At 49.8% G+C, this 21,750-nt stretch overlaps 10 protein-coding genes across 10 annotated transcripts; 4 read left to right on the top strand and 6 right to left on the bottom strand.

The window, feature by feature from the left end:
* Positions 1–900: 900 nt before the first annotated feature.
* ltpA (tyrosine protein phosphatase LTP1) lies at positions 901–1,579 on the top strand (the record flags this gene model as incomplete). Its single annotated transcript, XM_057117741.1, has 2 exons — positions 901–958; positions 1,035–1,579. The coding sequence occupies 2 exons, from the start codon at positions 901–903 to the stop codon at positions 1,577–1,579; spliced, it is 603 nt and encodes a 200-aa protein (XP_056970776.1).
* Positions 1,580–1,965: 386 nt separating this feature from the next.
* N7484_007353 (demethoxyubiquinone hydroxylase family protein) lies at positions 1,966–2,703 on the bottom strand (the record flags this gene model as incomplete). Its single annotated transcript, XM_057117740.1, has 1 exon — positions 1,966–2,703. The coding sequence occupies one exon, from the start codon at positions 2,701–2,703 to the stop codon at positions 1,966–1,968; it is 738 nt and encodes a 245-aa protein (XP_056970775.1).
* A 456-nt stretch (positions 2,704–3,159) lies between these two features.
* N7484_007352 (RNA polymerase-associated protein) lies at positions 3,160–5,153 on the top strand (the record flags this gene model as incomplete). Its single annotated transcript, XM_057117739.1, has 4 exons — positions 3,160–3,371; positions 3,437–4,185; positions 4,236–4,375; positions 4,428–5,153. 4 exons carry the CDS (start codon positions 3,160–3,162, stop codon positions 5,151–5,153), a joined length of 1,827 nt encoding a protein of 608 aa, XP_056970774.1.
* A 572-nt stretch (positions 5,154–5,725) lies between these two features.
* N7484_007351 (uncharacterized protein) lies at positions 5,726–9,690 on the top strand (the record flags this gene model as incomplete). Its single annotated transcript, XM_057117738.1, has 2 exons — positions 5,726–8,553; positions 8,607–9,690. 2 exons carry the CDS (start codon positions 5,726–5,728, stop codon positions 9,688–9,690), a joined length of 3,912 nt encoding a protein of 1,303 aa, XP_056970773.1.
* Positions 9,691–9,959: 269 nt separating this feature from the next.
* N7484_007350 (GNAT family N-acetyltransferase) lies at positions 9,960–10,685 on the bottom strand (the record flags this gene model as incomplete). Its single annotated transcript, XM_057117737.1, has 1 exon — positions 9,960–10,685. The coding sequence occupies one exon, from the start codon at positions 10,683–10,685 to the stop codon at positions 9,960–9,962; it is 726 nt and encodes a 241-aa protein (XP_056970772.1).
* Positions 10,686–10,939: 254 nt separating this feature from the next.
* Positions 10,940–11,671, top strand: N7484_007349 (uncharacterized protein; the record flags this gene model as incomplete). Its single annotated transcript, XM_057117736.1, has 1 exon — positions 10,940–11,671. One exon carries the CDS (start codon positions 10,940–10,942, stop codon positions 11,669–11,671), a length of 732 nt encoding a protein of 243 aa, XP_056970771.1.
* A 407-nt stretch (positions 11,672–12,078) lies between these two features.
* N7484_007348 (Metallo peptidase M43B zinc-dependent metalloprotease pappalysin-like protein) lies at positions 12,079–12,902 on the bottom strand (the record flags this gene model as incomplete). The annotated part of the gene is made up of 4 exons (XM_057117735.1): positions 12,079–12,239; positions 12,302–12,440; positions 12,502–12,726; positions 12,777–12,902. The coding sequence occupies 4 exons, from the start codon at positions 12,900–12,902 to the stop codon at positions 12,079–12,081; spliced, it is 651 nt and encodes a 216-aa protein (XP_056970770.1).
* Positions 12,903–14,266: 1,364 nt separating this feature from the next.
* N7484_007347 (uncharacterized protein) lies at positions 14,267–15,238 on the bottom strand (the record flags this gene model as incomplete). Its single annotated transcript, XM_057117734.1, has 1 exon — positions 14,267–15,238. One exon carries the CDS (start codon positions 15,236–15,238, stop codon positions 14,267–14,269), a length of 972 nt encoding a protein of 323 aa, XP_056970769.1.
* A 217-nt stretch (positions 15,239–15,455) lies between these two features.
* N7484_007346 (uncharacterized protein) lies at positions 15,456–16,929 on the bottom strand (the record flags this gene model as incomplete). The annotated part of the gene is made up of 2 exons (XM_057117733.1): positions 15,456–16,130; positions 16,183–16,929. The coding sequence occupies 2 exons, from the start codon at positions 16,927–16,929 to the stop codon at positions 15,456–15,458; spliced, it is 1,422 nt and encodes a 473-aa protein (XP_056970768.1).
* A 932-nt stretch (positions 16,930–17,861) lies between these two features.
* Positions 17,862–21,743, bottom strand: N7484_007345 (hybrid sensor histidine kinase/response regulator; the record flags this gene model as incomplete). Its single annotated transcript, XM_057117732.1, has 6 exons — positions 17,862–18,073; positions 18,139–19,805; positions 19,865–20,196; positions 20,289–21,155; positions 21,246–21,387; positions 21,511–21,743. The coding sequence occupies 6 exons, from the start codon at positions 21,741–21,743 to the stop codon at positions 17,862–17,864; spliced, it is 3,453 nt and encodes a 1,150-aa protein (XP_056970767.1).
* Positions 21,744–21,750: the final 7 nt, after the last annotated feature.

The raw sequence follows: 21,750 nt of genomic DNA, 5'->3' as shown, positions 1-21,750 counted from the left end.
AGTGGTTAGAGAGACTGACTAGAATCACTAGTCCGACCGACGGATCTAAACTCTCGGCGGCGTTTCAGAATGGTAGGTTTCTTAGCGATGCCACGAATGGGGTAAAGAGCAGGGGTTCCCAGGAGAATGAATTCGTCGCACGATGCCCAACGTGTAGTCAAAGAGGAATGGAGAAATGAAGGAGACCCGTCCCCTCTTGTTTGGTGTTTACGAAGCGGGCGATCGCAGATGACGAGGTTGGCAGACGAATCAGTGTGCATGCGCGGGACCCGCTTGGTGGATCAAATCGAAGGTGATGTTTAGAAGCGAATGAAAGAGGCTTCGGAGAATATGAAAGAATGCTGCAACTCCCAGAATTGTAGCAAGGAGGCGAGACCAAGTCTGGAGTAAAAATCTAAAGACCAAAAGTGCCCTGAGATTGCGAAACACAAGACCCGTGGATTGCATGCAAAGCACTTGGGAAGTAAAAGTGGGCCCGTTGCTCACAGGTCATCACTGGGCCAACGAGAGGCACGCGCGCGGTGCAGTATGGGGTCTTCAGCCACAAGCCACCATGGTTAATCCATCTGCGCCTCGCGTGGCGTCAATGATGCTCTTCTTTTTTTAGAAATGATGTTAGACTTAAGGCAGACGAATATTCACGGCTATGAATAGATTGACTTATCTCCATGGATCTACGTCTTGGGATAGTAGGCATTTGGATATCTGCAGACGTGATTCAAGTATATCCCGTACTGGGTGCGGCAGAATGAATAAACCCAAGGCAAGGGCTTCACTCTTATCCTATCGATAAAAAATGATAAAGAATATCTTGTTCCAACTCATCAACTTACTTCCAACGTTCCTCCACCCCACCACTCCGCTTCCTGGGCAAGACTCCCTTCAAAATTGATTACCATCATGACTTCTACAAACCAACGCCCCGTGAGCGTTCTATTTGTCTGCCTAGGAAACATTTGTTCGTCCTGCACTGCCCCACCTTTTCCCCGCTACGCCCTGCGCCCCCGGTCGTCGTACTAACACCATGATGTCAGGCCGTTCTCCTATGGCCGAGGGCGTCTTTCGAAACCTCGCTGAGTCACATCCCGCCATTGGCGAGATTGACTCCGCCGGTACGGGCGCATATCACAGCATGGAGCCCCCAGATAGCCGCACCATGTCTACCCTCCGCCGTCATAACATCACCAACTACTCGCACGCTGCCCGGAAGGTCACCAAGGAAGATTTCTTACACTTTGATTATCTGCTAGCCATGGACAAGTCTAATCTGCGGGATCTGCTGAGTGAAAGGGAGTCGGTGATCATGATGTTGCAGCGCAAGGCAAACGCCAAGTCTGGAGCAAAGGCTACTCGGGCGGCGACCGAGGCTGCGCTTAGCGAGCATGGTGTGGAGGCTCAGGTCGCCGAGGTACGTCTCTTTGGTGACTTTGGTCCTGGCGGGAAGCTACATAATCGTGTTGGAGGGGGTGAGGTCGTTCAAGATCCGTACTATGGTGGTGCAAATGGCTTCGAAGAGGTTTACCACCAGGTCGTGCGGTTCTCACAGGGCTTCCTGGACCATGTTACCAGCTCGGAGTGAATGTTGGACTCTCGACGGTATAACTCTACGACTCAACTAAATACAGCAGAGCAGTGGCCCCTCTCCACAGTCTGTCTACGAGCGAGAAGGGGCGGATATACAATATTATATACAGTACAGTATATGGCTGTTACTATGCCATCAAGATGCGGGGATAGAGCACAATGGCATCCACACAAGTATTTATCTTATAGGTACAAAGATGAAAATGAAAATGCAAGAAATACTCCTATTTGCTGGAGCTGCTATTTCGTGTAGCAAATAACTTCCATGATTCAAAATTGGAATTTGTTGTACATTAGGTAATTTACATGCTATGGAACAGGATATATAACAAAAGAATGTGGCGTCAAAAATTCCCAACTTCCAGGGCTTTCTTGAACCTTTCATACCTTCTCACTGATCTTAATAGCAGCCCGGCAACCCAGACGAATCACATCCACCAGTGGATCATACGGCTTTGCTTCCTTGGAATCATGAGCCACCGCATGATCCAAATGCTCAAGCTCTTCGTCCCGAATCCTTCGGAACGTAGCCAGCATCTCCTTCAACTCATCATCCAATTCCTCCCCTCGCTGCTTCGCATCGGCCTCCCACGACAAAATCTCTCGAACCTGATCATTGTAGTGGGACCCGATTTCCGTCTCCACGGCCTCGGTGCATGCCATCGCAGCCTCGCGGCCCAGCGCAGCGGTTGACCAGCCCAAGAATGTGGCTGCGACCTCCCAGAGAGGATACATAGCAGTAGGACGGACCTGATGTTGTGCGACGAGCTTGTTGAATGTCTTTAAATGCCCTGCTTCTTGGTCGTACATGTGCTTCATCAAAGGCCGGAGATGCGGGTGCGATCGGACGATCTGTGGGGTTTGGGCGGTGTAGATGAGGGTGGCGGCTAGCTCACCGGCTTGGTTCACTCGAAGTGAGCTATCGAGGTATTCGCGTTGCTCCTTGCTGAGGGTGTACCGAGGCTTGGAGTTGCCGGATGGACTGGTGGTAGACGCATTTCGGCGTTGAGCTCGTAGAGCTGTCGGAGCGAGGAAGTCAAGGTAGATCGGGGAGGTGGTCCGGGTTTGGCGTCTGCCTTGTGCTAGAGCAAATCTTCGTAGTGCAGGTAGAGATTCCATTGTGGATTATAGTAGTTTGTCGAATTCCAGTGAAGGCGAATTCATGATCTCCGGAAATTGAAGATGCCGAAGAGCGCCAGTGTCTTGGCGCAGGCGCGCGCTTGGAGTCTTGGCACCCGGACGTCATGAACGACAAAGGCCAACTTTGCGACAGACAATCTACGCGTTGTCAACCGTCCATCCTATTACTGCTCTCCCTTCTGTCGTTTTATGTATAATTTCCCTTGTTGGCACGGGGCTTACTTATCTTGACTGGTATACAGGTCTTTGGTGACTTTGGTGCCGGGGATCCCAAGCCTTTCTTCGATCTTTTGCGCCTCCTGGTTAGGAGTACTTCGCCAACGAAAAACACCACCTTGGTTGGTCTTAGGGTCAACTGGGACGCCTGCTCACGAATTATCGTTTGATATTGGGATCTTTGGTCGGAAGAGGTGCCTGTTGGGGTAGCTGATCACTATGGCGGACGATTTGGATGATGAGCTGCTGGCTCTGGCCGGTGGCTCAGATGAGGAACAATCCCCTCCTCCGGAGGATAAACATGACTCTCCATCGCACTCGCATTCTTCTCACTCCCCACGTCACTCCCCGATGGGTCGTAAAGGTACTGCAAAGGCTATTCGCCGGCCGCGAAAGGCCGCGCGAGACGACGATGAAGAAGATGGCGAAGTGTTAGTGCAGCTTCTCCCCCCATATCACCGTTAGACTTATCACTGATATCCTTGAAACTTTCTAGGTCCGATACAGAGTCACACAACTCCCTCCAATCAGCCCCCATGTCCGAGTCTGATTCGGAAGCTGGGGCTGGCTCCGACGAAGAAGACCGCCCAATATTCCCTTATGACAAGCTGTACTACTCTTCAAAGGAGAAGCAAGAGATTATGGCGATGCCCGAGATCCAACGTGAGGAGCTGCTATCTGAGCGTGCCCAACAAGTCGATCGCCACAATCAAGATCTCGCCCTGCGTCGCCTGCTTGCCTCTCGTGAGCGCGAGGAAAAGCGTGCTGCTGCCAAGCAAGCGAAGCGCAAGGCCGGCTCAGCAGGTCTTGATGAAAATCAGCGCAAGAGTTCCCGCCAGAAGACTACTCTTGGTGGCCGAAAGGTTGGAGAGACATCTGCCGCCATCGATGCTTACAAGCGCCAGCGTGAGCAGAAGGGAAAACGTGATGAGCTGCGTCGCCGTGACCCCACATCTTCCCGTCGTCGATCCCGTACCCCTGGCTCCGATGTATCTGACGAGGATGGCGAGGCTGAAAGTGACCTTGAACTGGACGACCGTGTTGGCCGTTCTCCTTCGATACCGAAGGATGACCCTCCTGCTGAGCTTCGGGATATTAACCGTGCTCGTGTTGGCCGCACAAACTTCGCTCAGGTCTGCTTTTACCCTGGATTTGAGCAGGCCATTACCGGCTGCTATGCTCGTGTTAATATTGGACCCAACTCCGAAACTGGCCAGAATGACTACCGTCTTTGCTTGATTGAAGGTTTGTCTCTCGGCTCATATAAACGCATGTCAGATTCTAATATCCTGTAGGATTCAACCAAGGCAAACCTTATGCCATTGAGGGAGCGAACGGCCGTCCATTTGTCACTGATCAATACGCCAAGCTGGCACACGGCAAGGCTGTGCGAGACTTTCCCTTCATCGCCTGCTCGGACTCTGCCATTACCGAGGTAGGTAGTTCCGTAACCCGAGAATGATCTCTCGTGACTAACCGTCGAACAGGCCGAGTATAGCCGTTACCGAAAGACAATGGCCATCGAGGATATAAAGATGGCCACTCAGACTAAGCTGGCCGGCAAGGTCGCCGATATCAATCGTCTAATCAACCACCGTTTCACTGCCGAAGAGCTTTCTGAGAAGCTTCGTCGACAAGGTGCTTTGGATGAGAAGCGGAATGTTCGCAAACGTTTCGACCTCGAGAAGGAATTAGTCTTTGCCAAGGCCAATGGCACCGAAGAAGAAATCGAAAAGTTGCAAAAGGAACTTGATGCGATCGTCAAACCTAACCTTTCGTGGGGTACCACTATGAACAAGCCGGTTGCCGATAAGGCACTCACTGAAGCCGAGCGTGTTCACCTTATCAATGTTCGCAACCAGAAGCTCAACTACGAGAATGTGCGCCGTGCTCAACTGGATGAGCGTAAGGCCGCTCGGAAAGCTGCGGCCGCTGTGGCTCGTGGCGAGGCTGTTGCCGATCCATTTATGCGTGTCCGAACCGTGGCCAAGACCCACCACGACGTTTCTGATAAACCTCAGGATACGCCGAAGACCGAGGAAGCTGCTTCCGTCGACATCAAGGAAATCAAGCCTGCCACAGATAGTCCCAGGGGTTCAAACCCTAATCCTGGCCTCACGCCAAAGAAGAAGGGCGCGTACATGATCAGCTACCGCAACACCGACGATGAGAATATCGCGGCTCTAGATATGGACATCGACATTGATATCTAGATCGGCGAGTTCGATTTTATTTCCCAATGCATATTCTTTTGAAATTTGGCAAGTGGTGCGTGTCAAGATAGGGTTGACGTGAGACTTCGAATCATAGCTATTTTTTGTACACATTAGAGTATCTAGCGGTGGACGGGGATTGGGTTTGGCTTTTGCTATTGTTATTGACTAAGGAATCGGCACGGCGTCTATCCAGATTTCGAAAATTAACGGACCTGTATTTTATGAGCACAATTCAAATGGAGTACGAGAAGCATAATACCTGAAAGAAGCAATCCAGTTACTAGCTTGTAAGTAAATTTGTGTTCGAAGCATTTTAACGTGCACTCGACTACGGAGTATCAACTTTACATTGTACCTCGCCGATAAGATAGGGTCACGTGGATGGCCTAGCAACGCGAAGCACGCGCGCATCGCGTCCAGACTATGCACATCGCCCTTGTTGAAGGACCCGCACGTCCGACTCTTCAACCCTCCTCACTGTTCCAATCGATTCCCATAATGACCCATACCATTTCATAATAATATCATTCAAATACCCCCAATACTCACTCCCGCACAAAATACTAAAAATGTCCACCGCATCTACACCGCGGTCGACGCGTTCCGCGTCACCAGAGAATTCGCCCAACATGCTCACCCCGGGCCAAAAAATCAAGGCCATGATGGCCCAATTTGGCAGTGACTCAGAATCAGACTCGGAAATCACTCGCCCAAAGAACAAGGTCTCGAAGCTGGACTTCGGGTCTAAGAATACCACTTCCACCGAGACAAAATTAAATCAATTGAACGACAGCTCCGATGACGAGGACGATATTGTTCAACCTAAAGGCCGGATGGCAGCCCGTATGCAGGGTGATGCACGTCAACTGGACGGGAAGGAAGACTCGGCGTTTGCTCGACTGTCCAAGACTCTCCGGACGGAGAGGGAACAAGCCGAAAAATCCAAAACAGAGAAGGAGAGCACCACATCTGAACCCGAAGTCGAAGCCGAATCTAGCGAGGACGGCCTCCCTGCTGCTGCACCTAGGAGGAGGAAGAACAGTGCACCTAAACGACACTCTCCAGGTGCCGGAGACCGGTCTCGGAACTCAACACCCCGCGCTCGTTCATATTCACCACTGTTCGTTTCCTCGCCAGCTGCTGATGAGCAAGACCACAGTGACGATGCGGATGGGGAGATTGAACAAACCGTTAAAGGAAATGCAAGGTTTCTTGCTCTCGTCGCTCAAAAACGCAAGGAGCGCGAGGAGCGGGAGAAGATCGAAGAGGAAAAGAAGGCCGCTAGAAAAGCCCAAATGGAGAAATTCAGCTCCGATATGGTATCGGGAGAGGAAAGCGAAGCTGAGAACCCAATATCAGCACATAAGCTTTCTCAGAAGGCCCGTCAACCTCGGAAGGCCAGTAAGAAAGCTTTGGATGAAATGAGACAGGAGACTCAACGGATGAGCCGAAATATGCAACTTGCCCACCAGGCCCAGACCAAGAAGAAGATTACTAAGGAGAGTTTCTTCGCCAAATTCGGCTTTGGACAGGCTGAAGCTCCTGTTGCGGAGCACGCGCAGGCAAATTCTTCATCGACCGCTGGCTCGCAGCAATCATCTGATGCGGAGGTGCATAAGAGACGCGATACACCTCATACTTCCCCTCTCCGCGACCCGTCTGGCTCAGAGAAGCCGTCTGATGTTGCTACAGCTCGGGAACAATCTGAGTCTAATGGAACAGAGGAACTTACTTCTACTGCTGGCCCGCCGGCCGTGGAGAAAGTTCCTGCTCCCGAGGAGTTGGGCGCACCGAAAGAGCCTATTGTCCTACCCACCCACCCCGCGACAAAAAAGGAACCCTTTAAGCTTACTAGACCACCTGTCCGGGTTCTCATGTCGAGACAAGAAATCGCTCAACGCCAATTAGAGGACTCAGATAGCGACGACCTTGAGGTGGTCACTTCAGCTGCCAAATCCCGTGGCATTGCTGCCTTTGAGAATCTCCCAGCACAAAGAATGCAGGAATCCGCCTCCATGATCAAACTTAAAGCTTTGGCTCACTTGACATCCCCGACTCGCAAATCAACATCCATGACCTCTTCAGAACTCTCCGCCGATCTATTATTTAGAGCACGTCAACAAGCAGCCAAAGAGCGACAGGAGCGTATTGAAGAACTCAGGGCCAAGGGTGTGGTAATTGAGACCGCTGAAGAGCGTGCAGCCATGGAGGATGATATGGAGGACTTAGTGGAGAAGGCTCGTCGGGAAGCTGACGAGATCAAACGACTGGAAAGAGCGGCCAAGAAGAATGGGGATGATCCCAATGATGAGGATGATGATGACTACGAATTATCTGGCTCTGAAGATGAGGCACAAGAGTCTGGCGATGAAGATGAGGACGCTCGGAGTTTTAATGGCAACGAGGGTCTCATTGAACAAGAAGCAGGAGATGGGGATGAGTCTTCTGATGGAGAGAGTGAGGCCTTGCCCTCTGACGTTGATGAGCAAGTCCCTGAAACACGGCGCAAGCGACCGACCCGCGTGGTAAGCGATGACGAGGACGAAGAAGAGGCCCAACAGCAGGTGCCATCTACACCCGTCCGAGCACCATCGAATGTAGCCCAGTCCGCAGAGCGTCCTCGTTTTCTAGGCATAGATTCTCCCATCATGTCCATGGGTCTCACCCAGGCATTCGCTGGCACATTGGCAGATGACGATGACGGTACAAGCCAGCCTGCTTCCGCCACACTCCCATTCTCGCTTCCAGACCCGGGCCAGCCTGTGCCTAGACTTCGTCAAGAGGATTCCGAGATTCTTGTTCGAGACAGCCAAGAACAGCATGATGAGCCTGACTTCATGACCAATTATCACCAGAATGTCACTCGCGTATCAGAATCCCCAGCCGGACCAGCGTTCTCCCAGTACTCGCAGCTACCTGATCCCACCCAAGATGAAGGGTTTGTGTTCTCTCCGTTTGACCCGAACAAGCGATTCAGAGGAACCCCTCCAGTCTCGACTGTGGATACTGTCATTGTGGGCCAAAGCCAGTCGCCCATTGTTGAACGAAAGAGCAGACAGCTTCGACGCGGACGTGCGGCTGACTTGTCAATGGTGGTGGAAGAGGAGGAGGAGGAAGAGGAAGAGGAAGAATCCAACAAAAAGGGGTTTGAGATCGACCCCAATGCTTTCAATATCATGAAGAAGGCAGCGAAGAAACCGACTGTTGCATACGATAAGAAGAACAGCAAGGCAAAGAATGTCGTTGATGAGGCTGCCGAGGAATCTGAGGATGAATATGCCGGTCTTGGTGGCGCTAGCGATGACAGCGATGACGAGGAAAATGCGTATGACAAGCAAATGATCAACGACAATAGTGGTGAGACCGTTGACGAGAAAGAGCTTGCTGCGCTCAATGCGTAAGTTGACTTATATCCTGTAAAGCACATGCCATTTTACTGACTTGGAATAGTGTCCATGACCGTAACCGCGACGAAAAGGATGTTGCCAAGTTGCTGAAAGATATCACTACTGGGGCTCTGCGCCGTCGCCGTGGAGGAGGCGATGATGAATTTGACCTGGATGACTCAGACGATGAACATCAAGCACGTCGGCGCGAGAAGCAGCGCGAGTTTGCAAAGATGCGCAAAGCTCTACTCGCTGATGATAAGATCGGTGAACTCGCAGAAAACCCTAAGAAAGCAGCATTCTTCAGAGCCCTTGAAGATCGCGACGTCGAGGATGATTTCGAGCTGGAGTTCCTAGAAGAGAAAGACAGCAGTTCCCAAAATGACTCTCAAGGCATGACCACTGAGGGACAGGAAGATGATCCAGCAAAGGACAACAATAAACGCAAGCGGCCCCTCGAGCCATCTGCTGTAGATGTTGCAAATCGCCCTCCGCCCAATCTCCGTCGTACTCCTGCCAGCGCCATGTCAAAGAAGCCCGCTACATTGGCTGAGATCCGCGAGAGTCTCTCTTTCTTAACCGAGACACCAGAGTACGACTCCTTCCACGAGGATGCCTCTGTTGATGAGGACGAGCCCACCGAGGGAGACGACTCCAACGCATCCGGTGCCGACGAAGCAGCTCATTCGGACGACGCAAACTCACAATCCAGGGAAGAGTTCGCGAAGCCCAGCCACCCGCGCCGTACTCGCGGACCTGTTGTTGATCGCCTCGCTCTTCTCCGCCAAGCCTCCTCCAACTCTGCCACCGTAACCACGGGATCCGGCAGCTCGAAGCTTGCATTCCAGACTGGTGGCAACAGTGACGGCCCCATTGGCTTCCGACCCCCAAAACTCCTGCATCGTATTTCTACAGGCTCATCCACATCTTCCAACTCATCAACTACGTCTAGCCGTGTTTCTAAACCAGCTGCGTCTGGTCCTAAGAAGGGTGGCGCGGTCAACTCTTACACTGCTGCGCGTGAGAAGGAGCGTGAGAGACAACTCCGTGTGAAACAGCGTAATGGCAGCTCTAATGTTACGAAGCTGTTGAATAAGCATGCTGGTGGAGGATTGGGTGCGCTGGCTGGAAAGGGTCAGTGGGATTAAGTCGTTCAATAGAAACTTGATGTTTCTATGAATATTTCATGCATAAATGTACATTGGCATTGGGGGGAAATATTATTTCTGCTTTGAAACCAGTCGGACTTTGGGCTATGGGGTTTCGGTGTTATACTTGATTACTGAATCGAATGAAGAGCTATCAACTGGGCACATGAAACGCACAACCTGTAGTAGAAGATACTGTAGGTATATAAAACTATCAATCACGAAACATTCATACCAAGCACCATTCCCCTTCAAATGTCTTCCAATCTCTATCTACTCATAATTTCTCTCACCTTCTGATCCCCACCGCCCAACCACTCCTCCCAAGAAAGACTAAGCTCAACTGTATCCCTCCACAGATCCTCCGGATCACTCCTAGGAGGCAGACCCCTCCCATTCCCCACCTTCCCCTTAACCGCACCCTTCGGAAACCTCATATGCCACCTCGTAACCCCGACCCTCTCAAATCCCATCTTCTCCGCCAACCGCACACTGCCCGGATTCATAGTACTAGCCATCCAATGCACCCTCCCCAACCCCAAACCACCATCCTCTTTCGCCTTAAACGCATTTAGCAACATAAGCCCCACCGCATTAACCGCAACGTGACTCCTCTGGAATGGCGGGAAAACAACCACAAACCCCAGTTCCGTGCTGAGGTGCACGGGAGATGTTTTGATGTAGCTTATCGTTCCTGCTAGTTCGCCTTCCGCATCATCGGACGATGGGGGCCGCGTTTTGTCTATAATGGCGTAGGCGAATGAGTCGGGATTTGCGTATGAGAGGATGTGTCTGTCGTGGCTAGTGTAGAAGGCGGATTTCAGGTCGGAGAGTGAGCTCCAGTGGTCTATATTCATGTGTGAGAAGAGGGTTGGGGTTTGGGTTGTGTGGTTGATGAATGTTGGGCCGTGATGGTCTGGGTTGAAGGGGATGAGTTTGATGCGGTCGTTGGAGATTTCATAGGTGGGGAAGTGGAAAATTGACGTTTGGGACATTTTAGATGATTAAATTTGGGATTATGGAAGGTATGGGTGTGTTCAGTTCAAAAGTCACATAGTCCGAGGTCCTGTAAGCGGTATTCATATCTATACTTGCGAGATGAGTCACGATTACAACTCGGGGATATATCTAAGCCATGTTGATCCTTTGCTTAAAGTGGGCATTGGTATGATCTCACTTCGTATGGAAACTGGATTTTAATCCGCCCTTCGATATGGGTCTTCCGAGAGTTTTGGCCCCCATACAATCCATGTCGAATCACAGAACAGGGAAATTAGCGACTCGATTGCATATGCGCATATTGCGTATTATCTACCGTGCCCCTCTATCGCAAGGTTATATTGACCCTTTCATCACCAAAGACCCCAAGAACGCTTACCACGCCAGGCCCAATATGCCACCACTAACCAAATTCTGGCTCTGCACCCTCAAGGACCCAGAATCCATCAACGCCCCCGAATTTCAGCACCTCATTACCGAGCTCCTGGAATTCTGCTCCTCATGGACGAATCCAGAGCCGGATGCACCACCCATGCACGCCTTCTACCAAGACACTGCCGATCCAGCCCGTCTTGTAATGATGACGGGGTATCAGTCCCAAGAACTGAATACGGAAGCGGATAAAGTCTACGCTGAGAGATATCTTCATAAAATGTTCGAGTTCGTGCAGCATAAGATGCTGCGACAAATTGATGTTGATATTAATACGCTGCCGATTGCGGAGCATGTTTCTATGGCCTATGGGAAGAAGCCGGAGCAGTGGAGGGAGGAAGATCAGGCTGGAGGATGGGATGTTTGGCCACAGACTAGGCAAGCTAAGACAAATGACAATGGAGCTCCGGGGGAGAGGAGATTTGCTATGGATGAGGATGAACGGTTTTGGGTCCAGGTTTCTAAGTGGAACGGGGGTGATAGTGTGTTGGACTCTGTTCAGCCCGTTGAGGGGGAGAGATTGTTTTTGAAGAAGATTACCAGTCGATGATTCATACAAAGGATAGGGCTCGGGCTATGGCTGAGCCTTTAATGTTTATATAGTGCTTAGTGCTTTTCGAATCCACCTTGACCTCTTCAGACTCGTTTCCCGAGAAATCCAATACGTTAGGCTGAACTGTGAAGGTAATGACTGCAACACGGCCGAGGACTTGTTATGGTAACACCATAATGCTACATCGAGTTCCCTAGAACCGCTTGATTGACCTGGAGATCTAACAGGATCGTCTGCCTACTCTCTCCGCCTCCCACAAACCCCGACGTGCTTCAAAGACTAATGGCGCGGTAATAATATAACTGTTGTCTTATGCGCGTATATTGGCCATTGGTGAATCCTCCCGTACGACACGAGCTTAGATTATGTTAGAGGTTGATTTTGCTCGCATCACAAGTGTTCACTTACTCAGTAGTAGAGTCCATCATGTTGTGGACTGGATCTAACCCGGCACCTGGGCAGGTGTCACGCCCCTCTGGACATCCTGTCGCAGGCGTTGCCTCAGCAGGAGTATCGTCAACGAAATCTCCGCCCTCGCATCCGCCGTAGGAGGTTGGGTAGAGGCCTACTTGAGCGGTAAGCAAAGATTATGATGGTGAAAAGAAACAATACGGAGTAGACACGTACCACTCCACTGACCCACGGCTTGAACTAGCATCGTGCCCGTATTGTACTCGGACGCTGTACCACCGGGAAGGTAGTCATAGGGGAAGAGGATGCCGTCGGCTCGAGGATCAGAATTATAGTCCTGAGGGTAAGAGGCAGACTAGCACAGTAAGCAAGAGAAATATGAGGAGATTCTCGTTAAGATGAAATGAACTACTTACGTAGCCGCTGTAGACGCTCGAAGGAGCAACAGTATAAATGTTCAAAGTTTGCGCGTTGCCAACGCGTTGTTGCTGGATAGATCGGGCGGCGTCGTTGCCAGGAGCCCACTCATGCAGAACTTGATATGGAACTGGAACTCGTCGGACTCCAGCAACAGAGAAGCCGAGGCCAATCGGTCCGAAGAAATGATTCAATACTTGAATCTGTTGACTCAAGGTAGCATCCTAGATAGGTATCAGTATATTAATTTCGGTCGAAGTTCAAGCTCACTTACAGTAATACCACCATCTGTCTGGTTTTTCTGGTCATAAAGAACATTGAAATACACAGGAACATTGAAGCTCGCCAAAGTGCAAGAGATATAGAGGAAGGCGCAAAGAGCCGAAACCAACGACCGCATTTTGTCTACCGAATAAGAAGGGTAACCTTTATTCTTAATAGTAGACACTCAGAGATACAACGAGTAGAGTATTTGATTGACTACATTTTTCAAGCCGAAACCCTCTATATAAGTATCCCAGATCACCAACTCTAATCTACAGTCTTAGCTATCTAGCAAAAGCATATCCGACCTACTTGGTTCATATAAGTGACGATCTGCATATTTGAGATTGCACTATTCATGCAGAATGCTGATCTTAATAGCCCTCAACCCGCGAGATGAGTATTTGTATTTCATCGGGAATCATTTCCACATTATTGGACTTGGCGCTCCACGCTTAAGCGACTCCACTTATCCATACTTTCATCTAATAAAATTGAGAATCCATTCAATGAAGGCTCGCTGTTCGGGTAGGAATTGGTTAACCAAACTTCCATTATTAAACATAGTAGCGTTGTATGTCGAAACGCGAGATAGCCTTTTGACCCCATTGACTAAGACCGAAGGCAATATTGGCTTAATCAGTGGCTGCATCGAAGCCAATTGGGAGTCGATCTTTCAGCTGTATCCCTCCTCTCCAATTATTGCCAGATGTGTTGCATTTCTGGGCTGCGATTTCAAATTCCAATGCAAGCTGACTCTGGGCATGTCCAATGTGGTTGAGATCGACACTCTCATTGCGGAGGGCTTCTTGTACTATCGAACCTTGATCCCCAATCCGGATTACGCGACTAGAGACATCATCTAGGCAAAACCGTCCCATAAGCACAGCTGTCGTTGATAGCCATCACACTGCAGACATGCTGTGCGGAAGTAAAGCTCTACTATCCAGACATAGACTGGTAGACTAGTAGCACGGGCAAGATAGCAGACTTGACATCAACAAATGCGGGAATTCAACCTCGCAGGATTGCCCAGCTTCTCAATCCTCTATTGGTCGTGATCTTGGCACACAATATTTCTCTGCACGATGTCTCTCGGTTACACAAATTACTCCTGCGGCAAAGCATCTCAGCTAAAAGCCAAGACTTGACAATCACGGCCTGATTACCATCATGCACGAGATCAATACCTGCGTGTCTTCTTTAACCTACAAGCAGTTTCAAGGCTTTCCGCTGACATCGTCCTGGTCTACAGGCCATTGAAAGGATTCCGAGCGCCAAGAACGTTGTCACGTACTAAAGACGGTTCCAAGGTCACACAGAATGCAATAATCCATCATTGCCCACTCGGTAGCTCTCATACCGCTTCGCTCCTAACCAAAGAGCGCGCATACCATTTGTCCGTTATGCTTTTCACATAGGTGTCAGCTACCCCTGACCTCGAGGTGGGTGGTGGAGCTGAATTCGAAAGCTACTGTACAAGTATACAAGTCATCGATCTTAATCGATCTCTAGCTCGTTAATCAAATCCATCAACGAAGAGATACTTTTCGCATCCCGCTCCTCTCCATCCCCTCGACGAAGTAGATAACTCTGCCACCCAGCCTCCATTGCACCTTGATAATCCTTCCCATAGTCATCGCCAACATGCACACGGGTCCAGCTTCCAGAGCCAACATGTACACCCGGTACTAATAATCTCGCTTGTCGCTCAGCAACATCGAATATCAATCGATTCGGTTTCTCCTCACCAGCCTCATAGCTAGTAATAACAAAGTCCAAATCAAGATCCGACCGGATTTGACCCAAAACTGTATTCGAATCCCTAACCTTCCGCTGCTCGAAACCCGGTAGTTCTCCGCTCGATATATCCTGATCAGCCCGCAGGTCCCCAACCCGTAATCCCAGCGCCTTAAGGACAGCAGGAACGCGATCATCCGAGTTAGAAACGACCCCGACAATCACCTGGTTAAACCGGTTGTGCTTCGGTGCGGCTTTCAGCTCACGCATCCGCGCAAAGAAAGGCGCAACGTCGTCATATAATGTATATCCGCGCGCACCCGCGAATAGATCGATCAGGGCCTCTACAAAGCCAGCCGGGAGCTCGGGATCGGTGCCAATGTTCGAACCATTTCCCTCAGATAACGTCCTCTTAAAACTCCTCCGAATCACCTCCTCCCACCACTGTTTCGGCCCACCATACCGACCGCGAAGAACATCCGCACGGCCGTAATTTGGGTATCGGGATGCCTGTTCACGGAATGTGGTCTTAAACGCAGCTTTGAGTTTCTGGGGTGTGATGGCTGTACGCGAGAGGCCGAATTCGTGCGCCGTTGACGCGTATTGGTCTGGGACGGGCTCGCGGGGGTGGAAGAGAGTATCGAAGGCGTCGAAGGTGAGGAGGAGGGTACGGTGTGTTGAAGGTGTGGATATGGATCGGGATCTGGCGTTGTTGAGGAGGCGCGCGGACATGTTGGGAGGTGTTGCGGTGAAGTGGTATGACGAGTGGCGTGGTGTTCTAGATCTAATCTAATCTCTCCGCAGGGCTCCACCGTGGCTGTGGATTTGGAAGTTACTGTAAGTAGACCCAAATAGAGATTGAAGTGATAGAGATAGTTCAAGAATTAGATTATAAATTTTAAGAGCATATGACATGGCAAATTAATGATTGTGAATAAAGCTAATGCAATCACTCGGTCGGCTTGGACCGATTCGAAAAAGCCTCCTTCGACATCGTAGGCTCGACATACGTGAAAGTAACACCCTGCGACCGAAACTGAAGATTCAAATCATCCATGAAGTCCCACGGATAGTCCTCATCTTCGGAAGCTGGCATCACCGGCGAGAACTGGATCCTAATCTCTTTCAGTGGTGAGCGTCTCTCCACTGCTTCCTGAGCTAGATTCATGATCCACAATGATTCCTGTGTTCCGAAATCAGACCACTTTTGTGGTGTCTGGTCGTAGAGGGTGAAATCCCAGACAAACAGCTCAAGACTGGGTCCTAATAGTTGGGAGGCAACGTCAGATGAGACATCTAGTTCTCCACCCAACTGCCACCGTGATAGAGATAGGGTGTGTAGAGCCGAGAGGTCGGAGAGGTTGGCAAGTCTTCCCCGGCCAGAAACAGATAATGGTCCGATGCTGAGGGTGGTCAGGGTATCTCTATGTTCGTCAAGCATTTTTCGGAGGAGAGGTAAGTCCAGGTAGTTTGGGTGCGAGTCTCTGTGGTCTGGGTCGCTGTGGATGTTTTCGATGGAGAACTCGAAGAGTGATTTTGGCCAGTGGATGAGTGTGTTCATTGTTGCTGATGTGTCTTTGAAGTCGGATAGGTGGAGCTTCGTTAGATCTGAAGCTTGAACGGGCTACAGGGCTGATTAGTGGAGAACATGCAAGATGATTAGTTTCAATACCAACCTTGGCTACTTCAGCACCTGACACGTCGGTATTTGGTTCGGAGCTGCCGTGAATATATAATTCTTGAAGCATGGGTATTTGCAGATTTTGTAGGATGTCGGCAAAGCCTGGTCCTGTGAAGGCCTCTCTTGCAAGGAGAACTTGTTCGAGCCGTGGCATGTGTTTTGAACACCTCTGTATGATATCCCAAGTGTGATTCTTCGAGCCGGGTTCAAAGCCACCATGCACCGTAAGATACTTGACATTTTTCAACTCAGGGATAATCAAATCAAGGCACTCAGAGTCTGTCTTGACACGAGTTGGACAGACGTCGGACATGTAAAGTGAGAGGCTTTGACAAAACCGGCCCAGGGAAAGATTCGCCTCCAGAGTCTTTACCAGTTTTCTGGTTTTGCAGACTGGGTAGATCATTCGCCGAGGAAATGCCATATGTAAGGTGTGGTAGTTGAAAGAAATTATGATCCGACTGAATCGATGGCAAGTATAAGCCAGAGCCGGTATTAAAGCCTTGTTGTAAGGCGACTCTTTATGCCATGAGTCTGTTTCCGTTATAGCAAACTCGAGGATTAGGCTCAGGACTTCATCTGGTAATTGGAGAATGTAGGCCGGACGAGAGGCATCGACAGCGAATTCACAATTGCTCGCTTTGGTCTTCTGGATTGCTAGGTTTCCCTCGACAGACTTTCCCAGAGTAGTCTGTTGAGTCTGTCGGGAGTATCTCGGTCTCCTGGTCCAGCGAGTCTGCATTGCTGCCGAGAAACAATGTGCTTGGGAGACTTGAAGAAAATGAGAAGCAATTTGAAAGGAAGCATCCAGGAGTAGAGGGAGAGCTATTTGTCGATCACAGCTCAGCTAGCCCCACCGCTACACCGTCCAGATCGCAACTAGGCCGTGATTGGATGCATCACCTCGGAGGATCAAGCCGCGAGTACCGTAAGATGCGCAGGAATTCCCCGCCTTGCACAGACGAACAAATGCAGATCTGCATATGAAGAATCATATGGGGAAATCAATGATTGTTGGAAATACTGTTGCGTGGATTGGAGATTGTCACGGATCGGCGATGTGGGCGCTAAATTAAGTATCGGTGGAGATGAAGATGACCTGTCCCATGGGATCCGCAAGCCACGTTAAACCTTGGGAAGCCTGCTCCGAGTCTTCTAGATCTTTTTTATCTCCTGCCCTCCGCAATGTATATGAAGCCATGGTCTGGAAATCTAATTTCTTATGAGAACAAAGAATCTCAAAATCCCGTGTTGAGATGAATCCCACATCTTGTCTTCAAGCGAGCTGAGACAGATCCAATCCTGCATGTCTCGAAAAGCCACAATGCAGATTCGATGCACTTACGTATCACCTTGAGTTTTCGAATAGACAAGTCGTTATCCCGCGATCATGCAAGGGAATGGATCTGCTGCATCAACTCCCCAGATCTGTCTGTTTCTTGGGAGGAATAAGGTGACATACTAATACGAAGATCTGACTGGCATCTCATCTATCTTCAATACAGAATTGCTTACATCTTCCCTGATGGGCCTGTCGAAGCATGAATCGGAAGTGAACCTCTAGATGATTTTTCTCAAATTCTGCCAGCAGCATGATCGCATAGGTACCTTATTGTTATCACCAACAATGCAGTGGCTAATGCGCGTTTCATCTACTTAAAATCATTTCATCTCTTATTTCCTCAACACGGCCAAAATGTCCTTCAGGGAAGCCGGCTTCCTAAGGAAAACATTCACACCAGCCGCAAAAGCTTTCCTGATATGTTCATCCGACCCCAGGCCAGTGAGCGCGATAATATGCGCAGGAGACGTCGTGCCTCGTTTCGCTTCTATTGATCGAATCGCCTTTGTTGCCTCAAATCCGTCCATTACAGGCATAGAAATGTCTACGTTGGATTAATGGTTAGCACTCGAGATTACGAGAGAGAGACTGATGATGGAAGATACTCACCCATAAAGATATAGTCATAGCCTTGAGGCATTTTCTGCGCTAATTCAACGGCCATCAAACCGTTCACAGCGCAGTCCAGAACTTGTGTGGGTATTTTTGAAATGTACTTTTTCAGGAGTGCGAGGTTTATGGCGTTGTCCTCTACCAAGAGAATTCGTGGGCCGTTCTTTACTTCGGTTGATGGGAAAGGTTGAGTTTCTTGTGTTTCCTTCATGGGGTGGACCGGCAAATCCAGTTCTGCGATAGTGGATTCTGTTTTTGATTTGTCTGTGACAGAGGACAGAACTAACGGAGGTGAGGTGGTTGATTCGACCGGTACCTCAGGCGGCAGAAGAAGATCTTTTCTGATCTGCAGGTCGTTTGAGTTTGATTGGAGGCGTTCACCACTCTGCTCATGTCCTGCTAAATCATTGGATGTATTGGCTTTATTTGAGTCCAAACTTTGAAGGGATTCCAAAAGTGTCCTGGCTAGCTGGTGAGGCCCACACGGAAGAGTCAACCATGTGGCGTTGATGAGTCGCCTTTTGGATGAAGTAGCCGTTGACCAGAGGCTAGGACCTCGATGAGACAAGACCAACAGGTTGGATTGGTGATACGCGACTGGGAATTGATCCAAGTGACGCTCGTCAACGACCACCAAATCATATGCCGTAGGAACAGCCTGGTCTCCACTTGCCATACCAAACCAGTTGATTAGATATTGTTTGATCATACTGGATGATGAAGGCTTGCTGACTTGAAAGTCTTCAACGGGATAAAAGAATGCCCTTCTTCCTTTCAGCTTCGCGGTAACACGATCGATGGGGGACACATTAGACGGCAATGCTCCCGAGACAGAAAGCTGTGTTTCAGAAAACTTGTGATGCTGGGAATGTGTAAGGGGAAATGTCATTTTCACCACCGTACCAATGCCACGTTGACTCTTGATCGCAATGGTTCCACCCAGCGAACGAAGAATACCTCGAACGAGTGAAAGACCAAGTCCCGCACCCGGCGACATCGGATTCTCTTGTGAAAATGGTGTAAAAACATTTGAACGAAGGTAATCATGCGAAATGCCCTTGCCCGTATCGGAAACTGTCAATAAGAGCGCAGGATTGTCATTCTTTGAAGTCTGGGCCTCGATATGGAGCGAAACAGAACCAGCTTCGGTGTACTTTAATGCGTTTCCGAATACGTTCATGACGACACGTCTCAAAGCACCAGGCTCTAAGACATAGACCCAACTCTGAGGGGCAGCTTCAAGAAAGACGTCTACTTTTTTGCCGTCGGCGTTTTGCCATTCTCTGTTGTTATCCTCATTGGGATCCAATTGCCACCGTCGAACAGTCGCCCCGCCTCCATTCATCATACTTGACAACATTTGCCCAGAGCAGACGCTTTCAACCGCCTCTTCAATGACTGTCAGGACATCCACCTGCTTGACTATGTGAAATGACTGCGGCTGGGCACGCTGGGGTCGTTCATGGGGCGAGCGAGATCTAGTTGGCTCCCTCTCAAAGGAGTTAATTTTAGTGAAATCTAAAATTTGCTCAAAGGTTTCCAGGAGAGTTTGGCCACAAGCACGTATAGTATCAAGCAGCCGTTTAGCAAATTCCGAATTGACGTGCTCGATTAATAATTCGTTAGATGCTAAGATTCCGTGCAGGGGACTTCGTAGTTCGTGTCTATAGTTGCACTGGTTAGGAATATCCATAGCAAAGGATGAAGAATCGCCGGTACTTACGACATGGTACTGATGAAATCACCTTTCTGCTTGGCCGATTCTTGACTCTGAATACGGCTGTGCTCGACCATCAAGGAAGAGCCGAATCCAAAGAGTCCACCGAGATCGACATGTGCACTGAACACTCGAGTCTCGGCTCGACTCCAACAGAAAGCACCACCAAACCATCGCGAATTAAGAGAGTCCCAGAGGGGGAGAAAATAACCCTCGTCGCGTTGGGGAAATACCTCTTCATCAACTGGAGGTCCTTCTCCCGAAGCAACCGGAGTGACTCTGGGTGCACTGAAAGTTGAGGTTGCGAAGACCTCTGGGTATCCACCATGCTCCCTGAGCTGGTTCCATCGTCATCAGACGATGACATTGATCCATGGTCATGCAAATACCACATTCCACCGCGCGGATGATGTCGTATCATTCGGCGTACAAATCTCGACTCCATCTGTGATGCTGGATACAAACCAGATTCTTCTTTGGTTTCAAAAGGCCCGTGGTCGGTATCCGATACCGCCCAGATTTTGGCCAGTTTTTTCTCCTTTTCCCCGTCCGAAAGATCAGAACAATCTTGTTCGATATCATCGCCCGTGCTGGCGATGACTACACCACCATTTGAACCTAGATCCAGGCTTTCACGCATTACGTTGGCAGCATACTGGAATGTCCGCTTTGTTCTGTTCTCATTCTGATCTTGGCGTGTCTCAGTCTTCGATCGCGGTGATCTTTGTAGCCGATTGCGAGTTGGAGATGGAATTGTGACAGCAAACATCTCATCAGGAAAAGAATCACTGCTCGGTGGAGTGGATGACAGTGGTGGAGGGCTTCTGCTTTTAGCCCTGACTTTATGCTCCTCAGCCTTGGCATCAGGACTTTGTTGGACGCGTGATATAGACGCGGCGAGATGATCCGATCGACCGAGATCGTGTGTCGAGTCGCGCGAGGCATCCGAAGTAGACTCGCCTTGCACAAAAGCATTTAAGCCAGCCAATAACTTGGTCAACCTATTTGCCTCCAACGACTGACGAGAAGTCTCCAGATACTCCATCACTGCATCTGCAATATTTCCAAGCATTTCCTTTTCGAGATCGGCCAAGCAGTGATTGGGTCGAGGATCGATCACGTACAGACTACCAATATTGGTCCCGTTGGGAGTCTTCAGTGGTGTGCCGGCATAGTACCGGAAGTGCGGTGCTTCTGCGACACAAGATAGATGGCGGAAGTTCGGATCTTCTTTTAAATCCTCTACAACGAAGAAGGCATGTTGCTTCCCTTGCGGAGGCGTTAGGGTGATGGTTTTCTGTATCAATCATAGTGTCAGCGAAGGCCTTGGTAAATAGCCCAAAGGCCGTTCATCTTAAACAGACATTTCAACGCTTGTAGAATTTACCTCACACAAAGTTCCCGCGACTGGTCCACGTGAACACCCCACCCAGAGCCCGTCGCCAACTTCGTCATATCGGTCATTATTTGCCAAATTAAGCGATCGTGATCCCTCTGCTATCACGTAAAGTGTCTCGCGGTCAATTAAGCTGCAGTATCACTGGGTAAGTAACTGTCTTTAACATGGAATCCAGAGGGTGCGCTGTGTGGATGAACATATGGGCGCAATTGATGAAAATTCCTGAGTTCGCGGCGAGACGAAAAGTACATACCTAATAACTGCGCGCTGAACACCCAATTTCAATGCGGCCAACTGTGCTAAGGCCGTTAACACCAGATTTGGACTTTGTTTCTCAGCAGTGGGGGATTCGCACGGTCGGTTGTCGCGCTGTCCACTCGGCATCAAAGCCGGATTATCGGGTTGGAAGTAATGGAATAACTCCCGGGCGCGCAAGTCGCCCTCGCGATCTTCTTGCCGTGCGCTCATGTTGAGTTCGGCTTGCATCTTTAGC

This window comes from Penicillium longicatenatum, assembly GCF_028827895.1.
Source record: "Penicillium longicatenatum strain IBT 33135 chromosome Unknown contig_4_segment0_segment0, whole genome shotgun sequence".
NCBI classification, from domain to species: domain Eukaryota; kingdom Fungi; phylum Ascomycota; class Eurotiomycetes; order Eurotiales; family Aspergillaceae; genus Penicillium; species Penicillium longicatenatum.
Note: the sequence above shows the minus strand (reverse complement) of the source record. Positions and strands in the feature narration are given on the sequence as shown.